At 37.5% G+C, this 22,318-nt stretch overlaps 2 protein-coding genes, 1 non-coding gene and 1 pseudogene across 5 annotated transcripts; 2 read left to right on the top strand and 2 right to left on the bottom strand.

The window, feature by feature from the left end:
• Positions 1–2,332: 2,332 nt before the first annotated feature.
• LOC137738449 (glutamyl-tRNA(Gln) amidotransferase subunit B, chloroplastic/mitochondrial-like) lies at positions 2,333–7,136 on the bottom strand (annotated as a pseudogene).
• An 897-nt stretch (positions 7,137–8,033) lies between these two features.
• On the top strand, positions 8,034–8,115 carry TRNAS-AGA (transfer RNA serine (anticodon AGA)). The gene has a single exon. It is a non-coding gene; the product is annotated as a tRNA-Ser (tRNA).
• Positions 8,116–10,960: 2,845 nt separating this feature from the next.
• Positions 10,961–13,396, top strand: LOC137738067 (uncharacterized). The gene is made up of 4 exons (XM_068477670.1): positions 10,961–11,260; positions 12,303–12,373; positions 12,645–12,780; positions 13,173–13,396. The coding sequence occupies exons 1-4, from the start codon at positions 11,104–11,106 to the stop codon at positions 13,256–13,258; spliced, it is 450 nt and encodes a 149-aa protein (XP_068333771.1). The 5' UTR covers positions 10,961–11,103; the 3' UTR covers positions 13,259–13,396.
• A 1,503-nt stretch (positions 13,397–14,899) lies between these two features.
• LOC137737505 (histone-lysine N-methyltransferase family member SUVH9-like) lies at positions 14,900–21,676 on the bottom strand. 3 transcript variants are annotated; one of them, XM_068477009.1, is made up of 2 exons: positions 19,284–21,675; positions 14,900–15,351 (listed from the first exon to the last, which is right to left on the bottom strand). In XM_068477009.1, the coding sequence occupies exon 1, from the start codon at positions 21,383–21,385 to the stop codon at positions 19,343–19,345; it is 2,043 nt and encodes a 680-aa protein (XP_068333110.1). In that variant the 5' UTR covers positions 21,386–21,675; the 3' UTR covers positions 14,900–15,351; positions 19,284–19,342. The 3 variants fall into 3 exon arrangements, with proteins under 3 accessions (XP_068333110.1, XP_068333111.1, XP_068333112.1); XM_068477010.1 differs by lacking the exon at positions 14,900–15,351 and adding an exon at positions 15,370–15,967 and having other exon boundaries at positions 19,284–21,676; XM_068477011.1 differs by lacking the exon at positions 14,900–15,351 and adding an exon at positions 15,976–19,183 and having other exon boundaries at positions 19,284–21,676.
• Between the last annotated feature and the right edge of the window lie 642 nt (positions 21,677–22,318).

Raw genomic sequence — 22,318 nt, 5'->3', positions numbered from 1 at the left:
TGAAGAATGAGCCATGAGACCAGGATTTTGGGAGATGGTGGAGGCCGAGTCACGACCATTCTTTCCCACAGTCAATGTGGCAAAAGCCAACTTTTATAATCCTAGTTTTGGGATTCTCCAGTGCTTCGGAGCTAATGAGAACAATCGCCCGACTAAGGTGACAACCCAAAAGCTTATAGAACAAGGGTTATTCCTCACCAAGGAAGAATGGGATAGGCCCCACATTGTCTCGACTCCCCAACACCAGTAATGTCAGAACAAAGAATAAAGGACTAAGTAGTTGCAGTCAGGTCCTTAATCAAAAGACTGTTGGTGTATGGAAAAGAGAGAAATTCAAGAAGGGGAGAGAGTTATTGCCCGAGTATACAATAAAAAGGTGAGGTTGAAAAACTTCAAGGAATGAGAATTAGTTTGGAAAGCAATTTTGCCTTTAGAAGCTCAAGTAAAAGGCTTTGGGAAATGGAGTCCTACTTGGGAAAGTCCTTTTATTATTCACCAAGCACTAGATAAAGGCGGATATTACTTGATAGATTTGGAGGGAAACTTGCAAAAACATCCAGTTAGTGCTAAGTTTTTAAAGAAATATCATCCGGCCTTATGGGATGTGAGAGATTGTTATATTGAGGAAGCCTAAGCAAGTTGAGAAGGGTTGGAGTTAAATTAGTATTGGTGAAACTTCAATGAGAAGCAAGTTCGAGCAATGATGCTACTGATAGGGTTGGGAGCATCTCTTCAGTAATAAGAGGAGGGATAGTTCCAATTGACGGAGGAGGAAGAATCTCAAGAGCAGAAGCAGTAATGGGAGCAGCAGCAACTTTGACCTTCTTCTTAGGATGAGGAATGGGAATCCCCTCCACCCCAGATGCCAGGGGAGTCCTTGGAAGATCTGCCTTGCCCACCAAAGGTGGAGAATATCCGTCCGAGCCTTCTCCAAAACCCTGTCACAAGCCAAGAAAAACAAAGTAAGGAGGTGGCCCTCGAACCAAAGTTAAAAAGAAAACAAAAGATGAGGAAAGTAGTTTACCTGAGTAGAGCCTGAAGCCTTAAAAGAAGGAGGAGGAGTAAGGACACTTGGTTATTAAGAATGATCATCTTTGCTTATGGGAGAAGGAGGGATAATACCCGAACCCTCACCAGAACCCTATAGGCATCAAAAACGACAAGTGTCAGGAAAATAGTTTACAAAAAAGAAAAAAAAAAAGCAAAAGTTTAAATAATAATATACCTGAGGTTGAGAGATGGGCACTTCAAAAGCAACAACTACATCAGGAGAAGATGCCCAAGAAACCCGCAGGCTAGTCACCTCTGAGACCACGGGGATCTCAAGGACTATGGGCTCCCCGAAGGTTGTTGCTGTTGGTTGGCGAGACTCTTGTGTTGGGGTGGACTGGGAGAAGCAAGGGAGAATAAGTATGAAAAGAGAAGACTTTAAACATACAAGTGTCAAAATCAAAATGCTCACCGAATTACTGTTGTCTTCCACAAAGTACAGCATCTCCCCAGTTGACTGGTCAAATTGAGAAGTAGGAGTCACCACTAAGAGAGGAGAGGTTGAAAGAATAGAAGAAGAATCATGCCCAACCTGAGAAGCTGACTCTCCAACCTTAGCCTACAAAAGTGAAAGACAAGTGTTAAAACTCCAAGATTGGCAAAGATACAAGTCTGAAGAATGAAAAAGAGATATACCTTTGAAGACTTAGCCCGAGGAGGAGAATCTTGTACTATTCGGGCTGGAGGTAAAAAGGCCTTAGGCGGAGAGATCCTTTCTTCCCTTATGGCCTATTTTAGAAATCGGGCAAAGAGTCAAGAAGAGAGTAAAAAAAATGAAGGGAAAACTCAAAAGAGTAAACTTTAGAGGTAAGCCATACCTCCAGAGCTTCAAGAGTGGAATCTTGCAGATCCTTGGCCTTTTGATACATCTCGGCCCCCAGAGGATCCTCCCTTGAAACAACGGTCGGCTTTTTGGTTGCTTGAGGTCCTAGATTCAAGGAAAATAAGGTTGTTAGCTCTTAAACACAAAATGCAAGTAAGAAGGGAAGGTTGAAACAAAATCCACTTACTAGAAGCCTTTTGTTTCTTCCTACCTACGCCCGCCTCAGTTACAGAAGCGGAAGACATGGAGAATTTTGAAGCCACTATGATTATGGTGGTCACGATGTGGGAGTATACAACATAGCTAACAAAGTTGTGAAGCCAATTTATGAATTTCGGAAGTGGAGAGTTGATCCGCCACCCTTTTGAATGGTTCCTAATCCATGGTGAGCGGTAGATAGTACACAAAATGTATGTGTTATGTAATTGATCTCATTTCTTTTATGTACAAATGAATCTTTGAACACCAAAATTAAGAGCTTGAATTCTGGAAAATGAATTATGTACCGGAAGAAGCTGAGGTTATAATTCAATATCTCTCCATCCAGCTTTTTAGCTTGTAGAGCAATCAAACTGCAGCAGGAAGTATAAAATTAGAGGCAAATCGTTTCTTCAAGCTCCAGATACTCTTGATCCATACTTCAGATATGGCAGGTCAAATCTCAAACAGCTGCTGAATGCTGGTTCAGAACTCAGAAGTGACCACAAACACGTCAAAGTCAAGATATGCTTCTACTGCAGGCAAGACATAATTCAAGCAACAAATGTCGAAATGCTTTCAGTATTCAGCAATGCTGGTTTGCCATTGGTGGCCACAATATTGCATCATCTAGACCTTTATCAGCTTTTGGCGTTTAATTTCTCTAAAAGAATCTTGTTCAGGAGCCCTGGATTTGCTTTTCCTTTTGATAGTTTCATTACCTGCAAAGAGTTAAAATGTTCAAAACCATATCACTCAACTTATGAAACATTATCAATAGCTTAATCATGAATAGAAAACTGAGCATATGGATTACAGTTTGATAAAATTTTACCTGCCCGGCAAAATAATCCTGCAGTTTAGTTTTTCCACCATGATATTGTTCCAGCTGCTTTGGATTCTCTGACACCACCTTTTCTACCATTTGTTCAATCTCAGCAGGATCTACGATCTGTTACAAACCCAAGTCATTAGAGAACTTTTAATTTGTTACAAAATTCTATACGATATTATCATCATAAGATGATTTTATTTCCCTGTTATTGGCTGCAGCAGTGCATAAATTCTATATGAAATCATCTAACGTATTTACTCTAATTGGAAACTTAGACAAATTAGTAGGATCAATCGACAAACTAGTAATAACTCGCATAAAGTAGGGGGCACATAAAGAAATCAAAATAATGTCTTTGACTTCTGAAACTATATAACATCTGCGAAACATCCAAAAATAAGATACACCACCACCAATTTTACCAATTTGGTAAGCGGGAAATAATCCAGAGTCCAGACGACACTGTTAATTTTAGAATCATTGTGGTGATAGGTATTGAATTTGACACAAAAAAGGAATGAATGCTATATTAGGCCAAGGCACAAGATACTTGAGAAGGTGCTCAACCTTCGGCACATTTTTAATCTAGCATTGGATCAGAGAATCAGATAAAATTACAGCCGCGACAGACAATTATAATCAGACAGAAAAAATAGACATTTATAAGAAAGAATTACATCTCATGACCAACTTTATAGGCCAGCTTGGTCCACTACCAATATCACCAATATTGTTCCAACTTAACCACCTATTATTAATATTAGGTGTTGGGTTCTATCACAAAAGGCCTTGGTGATATTAGGGGTGGAAACTCCGATATAATAATTGTATATTATTGTGTCATATAACCGTTGTGGGATTCTATTCTCCAACATCTCACACATTTGAACATTTAAAAATTACAAGCCTGGAAATAAAGTGAACTTGCCTGAACTAAATCTTTTTCTTCAATCAGTCCCTTCACAGTACCACCCTTGGCTAGAAGCTCAAACAGTATCTGCAAATTCCATTGATTTAGAAATACATAAAATTGCAAATGTAGTGCGAAAGAAGAAAAGAAAACCGGTTACCTCTTTTCCTATTTTCCCACTAATAGTCTCATCTTTAATGGAAGCTATTAACTCAGCCAACTCTTGGGGGCTAAGCTTAATCTCATTGATGGTCAATTTTTCATTTTTCATATAGGCAGCAACATCACCCATTATCCAGTTGGTAGCTAGCTTCACATCGGCACCCTTTGTAATAGTAGTATCAAAAAACTCTGCAACCTAAGGTATACATAAAGCAATCAGCCCCAATTCACATATAACATATGATGCCATTTTTTAAGATAAAACAAAAATAATAGGCATGCATATTATGCCATTTAGATCATCAACCATTTGTACTTGAACATTGAATGGATGAAATGACTGACCAAACGTTTTTTTTGAAGTAAGTTCTTAGGGAAACATCCACTGACACTAAAAACATCTGGTTCAAACACACAGTAAGAGATTGATAAGACACTCAAGAGAAAGATGGCCAGTCCATCAAGCTCGGCATGTACAATTGCTAGCATTGCGAGTTAACATTAACTTTTCTTTTGTTCTTTCTTACTTTGTGTGAATTACATGACCTTGGGAATTTAGAGCAACTCCCAGAGAGAGCAAGCATACATAATTTCTGCTTCTTTAGTTTCGGTCATAATTTCTACTTCTGTTTGTTCCTTTAACTCTCAAATTCTAGAAATATAGAGCAACTCCCACACAGAGCAAGCATTCAGACAATAATACAGAGATCGTACGTTTATGTCGTTTGTAAGAAAAATAACATCCTGCATGCTCAGACCCATCTTTTCATATCTCCAACGCTTCATTTCTGGAAGTTCAGGCAATGTATTACGAATACCATCAACATAGTCATGGGTGAGGAAAACTCCTGGAAGGTCTGGTTCTGGGAAATATCGGTAGTCAGCAAGTCCTTCTTTCCTTCTCATTGTAACTGTTTTCTGAACAGCACAATAAAGTTAACAGAGCATGTAGCTGGACACGAAGGAACGTTTTACACAATAAGGATGATAAAGGTACTATCACCTGAGCTCCTTCTTCCCATAGACGAGTTTCCTGTACAATTTCTTTGTTCTGGCCTTGACTATGAAGAAGCACCCGCCTGGAGATTTCAGAATCTATTGCCCTGCTCACAGATGAAAACAAATTCAAATTTTTTATCTCCACCTGCCAATATGTAACAGGAAGAATTATATCAGTCGCTGAAAATAATATATAATTGTACTGCAGCAAAATTTGGTCAAATAGAAAAGTACTCATTACATTCGATTTATACTGTAACATTTTTCTATCTTCCAATCTGTCTTTCTTATGGTGAGTGGGCGTGTATGTGCTATAACTGTGGATTTCTAATCCCAAGGCTATGACTTTGACAGTTATGACATAAAAGCTGAATATAACCTATTTAATAGTGCATCTCTTTATGTAAAAGAAATCTATTTTTCATATCTCATTATGTCATTCAGGTAAGATCTTTGTCAAACACAAAATGCTTCCTTTCTGAGAAAATGTCACCAGAGAATAAAAAAGAATAACACTCTGTGGATATTCTTTAATGCAGGAAACTTTTAGCAATAACTTTTCTTTAATTTGAGAACGCATTGAGAAGTACCAATAACATTAACTTTTTCTAAAAGAATCGGCAATTCCATTAAAATTTGATAAAATCACCTGATTATTTGCAAAGAACAAATTCTATTTTATTCCAAGAACCTACCAGGTTAACAATTTCAATCATTTCCCACAGCTGAAGTTATGACATTTTGGTATCTCTTTTTTTCCGTGTTTCTCTTTATACTAGATTTATAGTTGCTAAGAAACAGAAAACGTGAAGTAACATACCGTTGTCCCAAACTGTATTTGCCCAATTGGTGACATTCACATCACAACGAAGTGAACCCTCTTGCATATTCCCATTACTCACTCCCAAGTACCGAACCAACCTCTGTAATTCTGCAGCATATTCGGCAGCTGCAATACCAGTTCTCATATCAGGTTCAGAAACAATCTCAAGCAAGGGCACCCCGGCTCCGTTTAAATCAACCTGCAAGAAATAAACAAAAAGTATCCAGAAAAGTGATAGGCTGATAGCGTTAACCTCAGCCTCTGACAATCTTCATAACTGATGACAAGTAGATTACTATACATACATAAATAGTTATTGTTATTCCAAAGTAAATTTCAAAGCACATATTTATGCAGAATTCATAACACTGTACTAATCTAATTAAGCCTTTAAAGTAGTAAAACAAATAGAAGAAAATAGGAAACAAAGAAATTTCAGAGAATAAAACCAGAATGTAGCTTTTTTTTCAAGAAGAAACAATTTTTTATTCCAAAGAAACAATAAAAATATAATCACGGACAAGAAGTCCGCAAAGGCACCAACAAAACAAGATAAATAGCACCATCACCCTGACATTTAGAAACTATAGAAACAAAACCAGAATGTGGTTCACTCTTTTATAACTTATAAGAAGTAGAACAATGCTGATGGAAAAGTATGAAAGGAAAGGCACTTTCCTGTGAGTAACGTCCACCTTCTGAATGAAGCAGCTTCCCTGCATCCTCTTCCATGTGAACTCTTGTAATGCCAAACTTTCTATGCCCACCACCAAACTCTAGCGGAAGATCCACATCAATGTAGCCACCAGTGGCAATTGGAACATCAAACTGTGATATTTGGTAACCCTTCGGAAGGTCCAGGTAAAAGTACTGTTTCCTATCAAACTTTGAGTTGAATGACATTGTGCAATTGAGTGAAAGTCCCACTTTAACTGAAGACTCAATGACCTTCATGTTCAAAACCAGTAAAGCGCCAGGCAGACCCATACATATGGAGCAGACGCTGGTGTTTGGTGGAGAACCATAATTATAAGGACAACTAAAAAAGGCCTTGGTAAGAGTGTTGAGCTGGACATGAGTTTCTATACCTATGACAGGTTCATAGTCCTTTGAGGCTTTCTCAAGTGTTTTGTTCTGAATATTCGGTGCTACTTTCACTTGTGACTTAACATTTTCTTCTGTGGTGGCCGTCTGGGTTTGTGCGCTCCTCATTGTGCAATACAAAAAGACATGTTTTCTTCTAAGCAATGCAGTTCGATGGAGCAAACAAGGGTTCGTGTGAAGGCTTCTAAAGATCGTGGAAACCATCTTCGTAATCCAGTTGGATATCAAACAATGCAGAGGCTTAATTTCAGAGAGAATATTTAATCCTAAGTTTCTAACCGTGTCATTCGCCTATTCGAACAATATATTTGAATCAAAACTCATCGTAATCCAATTTAATCCATAAACAGAAACACAAAACCCACTTCCAATATCACCCAAAAAAACAAGATTTTCCAACTGAGACAATCCGTGGTGGGCATCACAATTAACCCAGGAAAACAACAAAAAACGGAAATGGGGGTGTTCTTACATTAAGAGAGGTCAGGCCGCAACAATGGCGGATGGGGAGAAGTGACTGAGGAGGAGTGGAGTGGCTACCATAGGTTCATGTGGTGGGAGAAGAGGATCTGGGATATGAAACTGGAAGTTGAAAGTTGAAACATGGGTTATCGCATGTACAGTAAATTAACATAAATTTGGGAGTAAAGGTAGCAATGGTACTTGATTTTAACTCAATTTAAGCAATGATCTTCGATTAAAAATTCATTATCATTGATCTCTTAATTCATTAACACATGCAGCTATGATCGTTCAACTAAAAATTCATTATCATTGGTCCCTCAACTTTAATCCAACTAGAGAAATGGTTCATCAACTTTAATTCAATTATAGCAATGATCCTTCCAACATAATTAATTTTGACAAAATTCTGACGAAGTTGACTAAAAGGGTCATATCTACACGTTTTAATGAGTTAAAGGATCCCAATTATAGCAATTGTTCTTCCAACATAATTTATTTTGACAAAATTCTAACGAAGTTGACAAAAAGAACCATAATTACATATTTTGATGATTTGGGGAACCAATAGTAATAGATTTTTAGTTGAGGGATTGCTCTAATTCGATTAAAGTTGATGAACCATTGCTATATTTTACTCTAAATCTGGAGTTTCAGCATCGCCATAGTGAGCGTGCCGGAGTGGTTATCGGGCATGACTAGAAATCATGTGGGCTTTGCCCGCGCAGGTTCGAATCCTGCCGCTCACGTTTTTCGTTTTTATTATAAATATTTTTAAGTTAATTCTACAATTCAATTCGACCAAAGGGGAGTACATAATTACTCCCTCAATTCCAATAGTGCAAGGTTTTTCCTTTGTGTTATTGGTTCAATTTGCTAAAAACAACAAATGATCCATCGTGAAATTAATGTGAATTCTCACATGGAAATACATGAAGAAACAAATAGTCACATTGATTTTGGTGACACCATCAAGATTTTAGGTAGGATAGTGCTAAAAAGATGAAATAGAAAATGAGATGACGACTTTTGCTTCATACCATTTACTCCTTATGGCTGTAAACTTGTGTGTATAAAGGGACTTTGATAAATGCAAAGACTATCCCATTTCCTACCATTTCAATAAACAACTGTACTGAAAAAATCTATAATCTTGCACTCACTGCAAATTCTCAACAAAAGGTTCCTTCATCTTATATTTTGTAACACGATCCATCTTTTTGAAGAATAATTCAATGATATTCTAAATTGTTGAAAGAGTTTACTATTCAACATTTGTGACACATAGTTCACATGAAGTTAAAATATAGCAGATAAGATTGTGAATATGGGTCATCATAACATTTTTGTATTTAGTTTGGTAATTTACCACATAGTATGACTCTCTAAATTGTTACATGATGTAAGGCCCAAAAAAATAGGAAACCTATTGATGATGAATCTCATGGGAGGAATGGTCTTTCATAGGCTTATAAGATGTTGGGCTACTCCATATATTGTCAATTGATTTTTATGATGGAACCTCAACTTCTCCATTGTATGAGAGTAGGTTATCCCATTTGTGAAGCCAAACGGCCACATGTGCTCCACGTTAACCCGTTGTGTTGTCCATGTGTTAGGCTTGAAAATTCACCACACATGAGGGGCGTGCTGAGAATAAGTCCCAATGAGAAGTGAGACCTTGCATGGGCTTAAAAGAGATTGGACTACTCCCTATATTGTCAATTAATTTTATAATGAAACCTCAACTTCTTCAAAACCTTTTAAGTTAGTCATAAAAAAATTGAAAAAATCGTACATCATTCCTTTTTCTTCTTTTTTGGAATAAATCCAAATGAATACGAATGAAGCATGAAATTCAAATTTGGAAACTTATCTAACCAATATCCAAACTTAAAATTTTGTATAAAAAAACTCAAATAATCACCAACATAAAATAATACAAACAATAGAATAAAAAGGAAATTTTCCAAGGACAAAAATGCAGCTGACCTAGGTTTCTTGATTCTTAATTTTCTTTTTGGACGGTAACTCATTTTTTAAAACATAGGACGTTATCTAGATTGGGAGATAGGAAAATTAGCTCAACCTCACTAGACAAGCCATATTAATTCAGTCCGAATTTGTATTGACAATAATCAAACTTAAGATGTCTTCAAGGTTAAAATTGAAGTGCCATAACACTACTTAGATTAAGGGATCGTTTGGAAGTATACTGAAAACGCTTTTGGTGAAAATATTTATGAAACCAATTCTTAGTAAAATCGCAAGCAGCGGCGAAGCCACGTGAGGGTGAGGAGTGGCGGCCGCCACTCCCCTCGCCGGAAAAATACGCCTGGGGGGCTGGTTCAACCCCTCCCCTCATCGGAAACTCGACTGGTTTCACCCTCTCCCTGTTCCGGTGATCTGGTTCTGCTGTTGAGCTGTGTCCCCCTTTTCTTTTTCAACTTTGCCTTTGCCAATCAAAGAGCAAAGCTTGCCCCCCAAATTCCCAGCAACTTGGCATCCAATGGACAAAAAACTAGCCACTCTCCAAGCTCCAGCCGCCGCCAATCACTCAAGTCAGTCTCCAGCCACGACTTGCAGACTTCAAAGCCATTCTTTAGGTAAATTTTTTAATTCCTAAATTTATAATCCCTAACCCTAATTAATTATTTAATATGAATGAGTTTTAATTGGTATAGAATTATAGGGTAATGCACTAATATGGTTATTGTTTATTGATTATTGATATGATTCTATGATTATTGATATGAAATTATTTTTTAGGGTGAAAATTAAAATTTGAATCCATGATTCTTGATTAATTAATTGAATTATTCCATAATGTATACAATTATTCTTATTCATATGCTTAGTTCAATTGAATTTTTATTTATTGAATAATTTGTATGCTTATTGAGTTATTAGTATTGATTAATTGAATTGTTGTTTGGATTAGTTATTATGCATATTAGGGGTAATTATTTAGAGCTTATGCAAGTGGTTGGATTGGTTGAATTGTTCATTGGATTAGTTATTATGCATATTAGTATAGTGTACTTTAGGATTAAAAGTCTAAGAATTTTTTTTTCTTTCCATTTTATAGTTACGTAATGGAATGATACTATAAGAAACAATGCTTAAATCCTCCTTCAAACATTTTGGGTAGTTTTTCTCCTTCGAATATTTCGAGTAGTCCTCCTCCTTCAAATATTCCAAGAAGTCCTTGCACTCTTTTAAAAAGATTTAGTCGTTGTCATTTTTCTTTAATATTGCACTCTTTTAAGTTCGCCCCCCCCCCAAAGAAATCATAGCTTCGCCACTGATCGCAAGTGAATCCTAAAAGAATACTTGAAGTACTTCTAAAAAATGCACATAACTGGTGCTCCTTTAGGGTTTAGGATTTCTATAATTTTAAGTGCTTTCAAAATCCAAGTATATTTTCTCTAAAAGCGCTTTTTGTAATTTTAAAAACACTTATAAAGGAACCTTGACGGATAGAAACTGATTCTTAATTTTGTTTTGTTTTCTTGATTTTCCTCTCCCAAAGCAGAAGGACCCACCTCTAATTTGGTTTGACCTTGAGTAGAAATCAAGTGAAAGTGAACAAGGACAATTTTGGAGTCGCAAATTATGCCGGGGACGGCGCTCTCTCTTTGTCGATCTTCCTCTCTCTGTCGCTGCTGTTAATTTATACCAGCTCAATTAGCATCTAATAACCAAAAGATACAGCAATCAAGAAGAAGAAGAAAACGATGGAGGGACAGCAATCATGGCGGCCCAGGCTCTCGTTCAGGAGCGCCACCATAATGATGTGCTTGCTCAACCTGATCACGGCGCTTCTACTGCTTCAGGGCTTTCTCTCATCCGCTACTTCTCGCTCCAAACTCTCCGCCTCTCGCCTCAATTCAGGTCTCCCTCCCTCTCTCTCTACAGTCTGGCTCATGGGTTTTCTTTATCTTTGCAAATCATGCTGACCCATCATCTAAATTTCCTCAATTTTTTAAAAAAATTTGGGTTTTTCTTGCTAACCCATCATTTGCTTCTTGTTGTTGATTGGATTGGTGACCCATTTCGGTTGAGGATAGGGAATTAGGATTTCTAGTGCGGGGGTTAGTGGTTTAATTGTATTGTTATCTTGTTGTGCAGCTTTATGTCGATCTTCGAAGGTTCCGAATGTGCTTGAAATTTAGTATTTTAGGCTTGAGGGTTTTGTGATTGAGGTCTTTCATTTAGTGCAGTTCACAGTTGGTGTTTTTTTTGGATTTTATCCTTAAGTTGCAATGTCATGAGGTTATCTTCCTAGTTCGGATTGGGACCAGTTCAATTTTGAAAACTAAATCCCATATATAGAGGTTTTTGATAACTGAAGAGCCTTGAATTAAACTCTTAGGATTAAAATTGTGCAACTGGTGTCTTACTCTTTTCCTATGAGGCTATGAGAGAAGCAACCACTTCTTTGCAGGAATTTTTTACCATGTGTAACGTAGTTTACTCGCTTAGACGCAGTATAGTTTTATTTCTTAATCTTAATCTTCCCTTTCCATCTATATGACCCTAGTTTAGGGCTGGAGGATGGGTTTTAACCTGAGGGTAATTATGAGCAAATTTTAATAGAAAAAGTGCTCCAAGATGGTGATTGTGAAGGCATTTTGTGAACGAAGCATTATACTAGCATGAAACCTATATTTGAATGACTAAAAGATCCAGTTTTGATTAAGCAGGCATTTCATGAACGAAGCATTATAATAGCATGAAACCTATATTTGAATGACTAAAAGGTCCAGTTTTGATTTAAGCACCATGGTGATTGTTAAACTATGGTGTGTTCGTTATAGAAAGTTAAATATACTAATTCATGAATCTGTGAAGGGATATTTTGTTCATATGCTCTAATATGATAATTCTTGACTTTAACTTGGTTTTCTTTAATCTTTTTCCTGTGTATGTGCAGCTGCACTTAGGTATGTAAGAGAATCTGAAGAAATTCGTTTTGCTATGCGACCCATGGAACTGATAAAAAGAGTAAGTATGGAATCAGTGTTAGAACTATTATGCATTGATTATAATTCTACTTAAAATAAACTTCTACAGCTAGTAACAAACGAAACGGAGAGTGCCCGTGTACAAACTGAACCAATACTTACTGTTTGTTTGTCTGATGTTTATGTGCACTTTCAATTGTAATTGGAACTTCTTGTTTATAAAAAATTTCAATATCACACAAATAGTTAACCTTGTATAATTTATGGTTTTGTGTACAATTGGATGTTCATTTAATTTTTTCCTATTTCAGGTGAAGGAAATCCAACAAGAAACAAATGCAAAACCAGAAACAGTCAAAGAGAACGACTCACGGCAGACCGTTGCAGTTGGCCTTTCCAAGAGGTTGAAGGATCTACATTCTGTTAATGATGCAACCAGCTTCAAAGGTGAAAATATGTCATTTTTTGTCCATTCTGAAACACTGAAATGGGCTATTGTTCTTGTATGTTATTTGTGTGTGTCAGTTGTTTATGAAAATCAGATAGTTGCTCACATTTTAAGTTAGATGTGAACCAATCTCAGAGAACTCGTCGAACATCCTTCACTTCTTTAAACGTTAGAGCAGATGGATACATTGGTTATGGTTTCTTGTGTAAATACTAGCCTACGCTATAACTACGTGCTGCTTCATTATAATTTGGTCAAATTATTTTTCTGACTTTAGTATTAGTACGTGCAAGAAAGATTCATAGCATTTTTGGTGCATTTTTTTTGTTCAGATGTCAACTTGTGTTTATTGTTATGAGCTAATTTTCCCAATTTGCATAATGTCCTGCAGCCCTGGAAGAGTGGCGTAAACGAAAGATGGAACGAGCAAGACTACGTCAACTAGAGAAAAATGGAACACTCGCAACTCAAGCATGAGCCGTATTCTTCACAAAGTAATCTTCACTACATACTGAAATTCGGATACCAAGTCATCCTGAAATGTGCATATTACAACTCTGATTGTATAACAAACAAGGTTTATATATATGAGGATACAAAAGTTTACCAAAAGAACTTGACAGTCATGGTCATGCTTACAAAGATGTAGTCAAAAGCCCTCTCGATTGCAATATTCATATTATGTTATATATTCGCTTGTATCATCGTTTTCCTTTTAAGGAGGAAACAATCAAACCTAGTTTAAGAAGCACCGGCACCTTTGTAGTCTTGTGACCTTTTCTTCTTTCATCAATATGTCAGTGGATTTCGAGCCTCTACATTTACAAATGTTGTATTTACGCGCATTTGGTTAAATATGAACCATTATCGCAATCTTATTTTAACGTGTAAGTTCAAACATGCAGTTTAGGCAACACAGTGGCACGTAATTTCTTCAGACATGCCAGTTTGTCTCGAGTATCGATCATTTATGTTATATATTCGCTTGTATCATCGTTTTCCTTTTAAGGAGGAAACTATCAGACCTAGTTTAAGAAGCACCGGCACCTTTGTAGTATGGTGACCTTTTCTTCTTTCATCAATATGTTAGTGGATTTCGAGCCTCTACATTTACGAATGTTGTATTTACGTGCATTGCACCTTTGTAGTCTGGTGACCTTTTCTTCTTTCATCAATATGTCAGTGGATTTCGAGCCTCTACATCTACAAATGTTGTATTTACGAGCATTGGTTAAATATGAACCATTATCGCAATCTTATTTTAACGTCTAAGTTCAAACATGCAGTTTAGGTAGCACAGTGGCACGTAATTTCTTCAAACATGCCGGTTTGCCTCGAGTATCGATCATTTATGTTATATATTCGCTTGTATCATCGTTTTCCTTTTAAGGAGGAAACTATCAAACCTAGTTTAAGAAGCACCAGCACCTTTGTAGTCTGGTGACCTTTTCTTCTTTCATCAATATGTCAGTGGATTTCGAGCCTCTACATCTACAAATGTTGTATTTACGAGCATTGGTTAAATATGAACCATTATCGCAATCTTATTTTAACGTCTAAATTCAAACATGCAGTTTAGGCAGCACAGTGACACGTAATTTCTTCAGACATGCTAGTTTGCCTCGAGTATCGATCATTTATGTTATATATTCGCTTGTATCATCGTTTTCCTTTTAAGGAGGAAACTATCAAACCTAGTTTAAGAAGCACCGGCACCTTTGTAGTCTGGTGACCTTTTTTTCTTTCATCAATATGTCAGTGGATTCCGAGCCTCTACATTTACAAAAAGTTGTATTTACGCACATTGCACCTTTGTAGTCTGGTGACCTTTTCTTCTTTCATCAATATGTTAGTGGATTTCGAGCCTCTACATCTACAAATGTTGTATTTACGAGCATTGATTAAATATGAACCATTATCGCAATCTTATTTTAATGTCTAAGTTCAAACATGCAGTTTAGGCAGCACAATGGCAAGTAGTTTCTTCAAACATGCCAGTTTGCCTCAAGTATCGATCATTTATGAGTGCAGCAGTTTATTCTTACTTTCAAGTTACCTGTTACCCTAAACCCTCAATCATCACCATCATACTCCATTATAAATGAATAAATCAAGGAATTAAAGAAAACCAATCCATCCAAACATACGCGATACCTGTAGGCACGAATTATACAATTCTGTACAAAGTTTAGCCATTTTGGTTGTGATAACATATACAAAGCTACAAGTACAGAAGATCAGTAGAAGTTGTTCTTACAAACTTAACAAACCTAAAGACACCTACTATCAGTTGCGTGTATGAAGACTTGGTCCGAAAAGTCCAGGAAACCGGGAAAGCCTAAAATGTCAGAGAAAATCATCACAGCAGCATCTGGTGGCTCGGTCTGCGAGTTCTCAATTCTCTTTTTTTTCACCAGCCCGCGACTTCAATTGCCATGTACATGAGCCACGTCAATGCTTTTGGATAACCTGATTGAAAAATTTACATTTTCGGCATCTAGTTGCGAGGAAACATTCATGGACCAGAAAATTCGGAAGCCAGATACACAGCTTAGTAGTCTGAATGCCACCTGCATAATAAGAAAACAAATTAGAGAGCTCCAAGAACCATTGAGTATGCCATTTTTATAAAAGCAATCGCGACAATAACCAAACACATCCAGTATTCTGTTTTTCCATGTATACACCTGCGTAACATGATAACAGAAAATTATGTGGACCATATAACCGAATGGCTTCCGATCCAGTTGCACAGCAGCACAGGCCGGTAAGCTTTCAAGTATGCACCATTTATCATACACAGAAATCTAATGAACTAATTATGACTATAAAAAGCAGAGAAACAGTCACTAGATACAATATTTAGTGCATCATTTTTCTGCCGAGAGTAAATTTCCATTTGAAAATTTTTGGTTCAAATTTTTTACAATAAATAAATATAGAACTGCAGAAATAAACAGAAGAGAACTCCAGGAAGCCGCTCAACTTATTGTACTTTACTAAACTTCCCCTTCCAAACACATAATTCTCTTTCAAATGACAAGATTTGCACGGCTCCCTCACTTTATCCATATTCAATAAACTGCCTAACTTTGCAAAAGATATACACCAGGAACAAGTTATGCGTGTGCTCATGTGTGTCTCTCTCTATTCACGCGAACAGGCAAGGGCATGAGACGCGTGTGTCTGTAAAGCAGCCAACTGAATGTTATCGATTGTATGGATATATACAATTTGACATTGCAGAGGATTTTGTAGCTTTGACAAACCTAAACAATGAATTGGTTTTGAAGAAAATACAAGAACGAAATACACTTTTAATGAACAAGAAGAATTTCAAATTCAAATAGGTTATTGCGTATTCTAGTCTAATTGCAATGAACTTTACAGAACTCTAATTTTAATAGTAAGGACTTTGTCACAGAGAAATATGATTCTGACATAGATTCCTAATTTCCTACCACATGGCAAATATCACAAGCAAGAATTTCAGATTTGGCATTGGTTAAGCCAACTTAGATGACAAGATGTTATCTGAAACTATGGTGTTGGTGCAGAGGTGCGAGGACATTGATATGACACGTATAGGGAATACAGAGCAAACTTGTATATACTTTCATCCACATAAAAGCTATCATTAATCTCAACGAGAAAATAATTATATGTTCAACTAGTATATGACAAAAGAAAACCTACCCCAATAATAAATTTGTTAGCGATCAGAAACGTTGTGTTCATTTATTAATTTGATCAATACTTAGATAACTAAATGGTTTCCTATTCCACAGAACTTTTTAAGGGTAATCCATTGAACGAAGATGCAAGGTTGGAATTATTAAAATTTAATTGCAGGGTGATTCAAACAAGGAAGTTTTCACAAAGGGGTATGCTATCCCACACACCCTTTTTTACTTCTCACACACCCCTTGTTAATTTCTGTCCCTTGATCCTCTTCAATTCATCCGATCCGACGGCCGAAAATTACAAGGGTGTGTGAGAAGTAAAAAGGGGTGTGTGGATATCAAAACCCTTTCACAAAGTACAGGCATCCTATTTGAAAGAATTTCCTTACATATGCAGAGACACATGCGTGCTCGCACACACACACGCACATATATATTAAATTAGCGTACAGCATTGATGAAAGAAACTGAATATGCTAGTAACCGAAAAATATAAACTGAATATTAATTGGTACATTTTGAAGCAGTCAAAAATATTTTCCTCAAATTTTCAAGGTTACTATATGGGCATATCCATACATATACCCATTCCCCAAATTCCCATACACGCTTAGTAAGTTTACATTTAGCTGCAGCCTAGCAATTATTTTGTACAACTTAAGTAAAAACTTCAAAATACCCTATACAAACACCAAATCAGCTTGACAACCTGAGTCGTATTGTATGTAATGCAGGTTTCAAAGCACTTTGCATCTTTACCTTGCAACCTCTTAAAATAGCACAAGTAGAAGTTCTATAGGTACAATTTATAGCTATCTAAATGTAATCTGATGCCTCTATAATGTTTTTAAGCAAGAAATATGATTCACTATTGTTCCTGTGATGTTTAATGATTACTGAATGGGCCAGTTGAAGTGCATTCGAGATTCTTTCCTGTTAATCAATTAAAATTCCAGGACAGTTAAAGTAACTCAATTTCCTAGGGAACGAATGTAAAATTAAAGTGTCCCCAAATTAATGCCTTTTATTGAAGTCAACCATAACTCAAAGGTAAACCATGGCATTTTCCCTTCACTGGACTTTCACATATCCATTCAACATGAATTTCTTCTCCCTTTCCCTGTACCAAACTCCACTTCAAGAAATACTACACTAATTAAATAGTTTCTTTCTCCTATTTACAGGATAATAGATTCCAAGTTCATTCGACAAGGCTATATATTAGACATCACTTTGGGCTTCAGTTTCATTTGGATTTAGTGACTGCCCCTTCTTACTCCGTTCAAGGGATTGGGAAGTGCACTGTATTACTTTCATTGCAGTTTCTGTGGACCCGCTCTCTTTAGGGTTGGGGTGGGTTGGTTTGTAAGTTGTTGTTTTATAAGTTTTCGGTTATTTTACATAGGGGACTGTATACCATGTGGCCTTTGATTGCACTTCTCATCAATGGTAAAATATAAAAAGTACAAGAACAAAGTCATAGATTTTGCTAACAAAATTATCTTCTTTAAAAGTTTATCCTATAATTGCTTCAAGGTACAATTATTCCACAAATTGCCACAATACTCGGGTTGCATATGTCAAATATGCACTCCAACCCAAATGGTTTGAGGACCCGACGGTGCACTCACTACCCATAACCCATATTGTTCCATCTGCGCTCATTAGTAATAGAATGACATGAAGACTCAAATGGAAAGCAATGGGGCAATGACTACAAGCACCAATACTTATAACCCTAGCAAAATAAAATACCAGAAAAGTGTCATTACCATTGTATACTGAAAACTACATATTTTGGGGTCAGAATTTTTATTTTAATGTGTTTGAATGTACAACAGAGAGTACCATTAATCAGGACTGAAAAGCACATAATTTAACTCTTCTAGCAATCAAAAACAAGCCTGCCATCCTAAACCAAATGTCTTCCTTTTGCAAAGCATAATTTGATGTTCAGAATATGCAAAAGCACATTCGATAAAACTTGTAGCTGAAACTTATTGGCAAGAGAAATATTTAATAAAACAAACCAAAATAGTTGTCTTAATGATAAGAAATTTTTATTCTGTTGGGGTTAGGATAGCCAAGTCATGAGAAAGGGTCAGAAAATGGGTTGGGATTAGGCTAGGTCAATGGTTCAAATCCTTTTATCCTAACCCAAAAAAGGGGGTGGTGAATATTTGTTTCCTTTGGGTCATGAACAAATATGAGAAATATCTGATACTCAAGTGTCTTATTGCAGTAGTCAAAACTAAATGTTGGTGAAAAACTGTTCTAGTTCAGCATTCATGTCCTCCTATATTCCTTTTAAGTTGTAACTTATTTTTACTCACTTCAGTAAATTTATTAACCATCACAAATTACAATTTTCAAGTCTTTCCCTGAGCATTCAGAATATTATAAACCAAAATCCCTGAGTATAATTTATAGCCAGAATCATGGTCCATGAATCATGATATTACCCTAGCATACAAATTAATGAACAATCTTGCTCCAGAGCAACACAAACGGAAAATGTTAATTCCTATGTAAATAGACTAGAATGACTAGGTTTTATATGTAACAAGACAAATCACCTCCAGCACAGAGAAATATAAAGGCCCCTTCCTCCGAATAGTATGCTTCACCATATGATTACTAGAGTATATCATTGCACAAAGAATCACATACCTAGCACCAATGAATAGGTGACAAGGTGACATTGAAGTTTGAACAAGAGCTACAACAAAGCATGGGAAAACAGGGCAAGCTGATCTGGTGTATAACCAAAAAAATAAGAAAGATACAAATGCTTTTACTGAGAAATGAGTTGGTTTTACCTTAGTATATCATACTCCCGTAACTGTCTGCATGATTTAATATCATCGCCCCATCAAAATTAGTTACAGATAGCAAGTTTTCCTGTCCATTCATCAGCCTCAGACACAGTAGCCACCCCATAGTCAAGGCTCAACTCCCTCATAGGAGGGATGTTCTCCATTGCGAACAGCATGAGATGAGGAAACATCAAATTATTGTGATCATACAGTACAAACTGCACCATCACATTCGGAGTGGAACTGTGGCTCATATAACAAGCAACATTTCTCATTTTGGATACATCCATAGCAAAATCCAATGGTGGGATCGAAGGATAAGTTGGACGTACATAATCAGGATATATCTGGGATAAATCTCCCCATTCTGTCCATCTATCAGAAAACCGATGTGGATAAACCAAGGTATCACCATTCATTGCAAATATTTGAGCCATTTCCCTAGTGAGAATAACCCCTGTATACTCACATATAAAGGCACCGGCATGTATCAAGTCCAAGGACCTAACTCCCCAACCTGTTTCTCTTGATCTAAACACTTCCAGTCTATTTCTCATACCTTTTTGAGTGACACGATTCCGGCATGTTGGGGGACAATGGCAGAAGGGCCCGCACTCAAAAACCACAGGCTTCCCTCTCAAAAGACACCCATTGTCATCATAAGCAAACTCGCCTCCATTTTTCAAAGCACAAAAGCAATTACCAAAACAACCGTCAACACAATCACACCCGGTCCCCTTCCCGGACTGATGAAATACTTGTGTTGGAAACACAGTTGCCGCAAGATATTCATAATACATGGGATCCTGGTCAGAATCAATGTCATTGAACAGAAAAACTGGAACATTCTCCTTCTTATTAGAAATATCCAGACTGAGATACCCAGACTGCCTCACAGACAATGGGCTGGCCCTAAGGCTAGCCGCAAACTTAAGAATGGCGCTACCCATCTCGCCTTGCCCTTCCATTCTCAGAAGTTTAAACTTATAAACACCAAACCCCGACTTCCCCACATCAAACCAACAGTCAAATATTCTATACAAGCCATCATAAACATAAACCTTATGTGAAATACCACCTTGGCATTTGATTCCTCGGATAACTCTCACTTCAATCCCATAATGCATGCTCCTCTCCAATGCCAAATTCCCACCTTCCAGCTTCTGATGAGCACATTGTTTATTAAACTTGTCCTGTCCTCCATGACCGGTGTAGATAATCACATCGCCAGCATCCTCGTCGTCCTCATAGCCACCCGAAACAATAATGCTGGTTGCAATTGGCTCGTGATTCGAGCTCTGGCTCGCTGGAAGATAGTCGATGCCAGCTTGGACTTGGCCATGTAAACCCACCACACACAACTCCATGCGGAAAAAGAAGAGATCGCCAACGTACACCCCAGGAATCGAACCCACGATCCTTTTATCGCGATTGAGCCACAACCCACGATCCCTGAGCGCCGAGGCGGCCTGCAAGTCGCCGCGGACTCGCTTCCCGTTTCCTGGGTTCCGCTTCTCCTCCGCCGCCACTGACAGTATCCGAATCGAGTCGTAAAGCATTCGGGTTTTCCGCACCACGTCACGGAAGTACCTCTGGTCCTCGATGTTGAGATCGGTCACCCGGACGAGCTCGGAGGACCGCTTGGGGTATTTCCTTCGCGCGACGACAGCCTCTGTTATCTGGGTTTCCTGAGGAACCGGCACAATTGCTCGCGCATCCGGGTCCAATACTTCGACCTCGCCGTCGCCGATACTCTGGAGCCCTTTAGCAAAAGCAGTTCGGAAAAGCTCGGAAATTCGATGGAACTCCGAGTACACATTCTCCTGGTCGGAGGGTGCGGCGGAGGAATCAGATACGGGGGTGTGGTTCTGGTCGGAGAAAGGGTTAATTTGGGAATTGGTGAGAGAGTTGGGGGTAGGAGTGGAAATGAAGGGTTCTGGAGGCAGTTGGGGCAGGTGGGCATCGAGTGGTTCGTCGAAAGGTTCGAGCTTCGGTTCGATTTTGGGGACTTTCATGGATACGGCGGAGATGGTAGTGTTTGGGGTAGAGCCGGCGGCGGATTCTGGGAGGTTATTGAGGTCTAAAATTGGGATGAGAGAGCCCATTTCGTCAGCAGAAATGAAGTGGGTCTGAGTGGGAGGAGAGTGTAGTGGCTGTGGAGGTTGGGCATGGAAGTTTGCGGTTGCGGTGGTGGGTGTGCCTTTTCTTTGTTTAGGGTTCTGCTGAGAAATTTGGAGGAGCTACTTTCATGGCGGATTTTGAAATGAAAATTTTGACAAAAGGTGTCAATTTTTCGCGTCCATTTTTGGTTGCAAATTGTATGCAACTTGACTATTTTTGGACAGAATTGCCCCTCACACCCTAAAAATTAAAGTTGTTTGGGAAATGATCTTAAGAGCTTTGGATGCTACCAATTGCTAATGCTTAGGACAGCATGGATGGACGATTCCAACAAACAATATGGGCTGAGTTCATGTGTTACATCATTATATTCATGGGTCCTACTAAGTTAGATCTAACAATATCAAAGCATGTTATGTACGTGTAAAAAATTATCGTAAATAAAATAAATTATCGTATAATAGAGAAAAATTATGGATTTTCAAGAGAAAAAGTTCGTTGTGGATATTTAATTATACCATTATATGTTACCCTTTTTAAATTTAGGGTTGAAATTATAAAATAAAATATGGCCAAAATTTGTAATTATCATCTAAATCGAACCAAGTTGTCAATATTAAATGTTGAATTAAGTATTATACATGCCTTTTAAGTTTGTGGTCAATTTCAAAATGAATATAGATCATAACTTTGTCACATTACAAGTCGTCACTTTGACATTTATTCAATTTACACCTTTTGTTAGGTTGACAGTCGTTTTGACTGTTAGATATTGATGTATCAATATGAAAAGAAAGACTTAAATGAAATGAGTTCATCGCTACATGTTATCCCCCATTCAATAATGCATAGCAATGTTCAAGACCCCACCCCCCCCCCCCCCAAAAAAAATCCATCAAGCATACCACAAAGAATAT

This window comes from Pyrus communis, chromosome 6 (assembly GCF_963583255.1).
Source record: "Pyrus communis chromosome 6, drPyrComm1.1, whole genome shotgun sequence".
NCBI lineage: Eukaryota > Viridiplantae > Streptophyta > Magnoliopsida > Rosales > Rosaceae > Pyrus > Pyrus communis.
The sequence above is the reverse complement of the archived record's forward strand: the minus strand, read 5'-3'. Positions and strand labels throughout refer to the sequence as shown.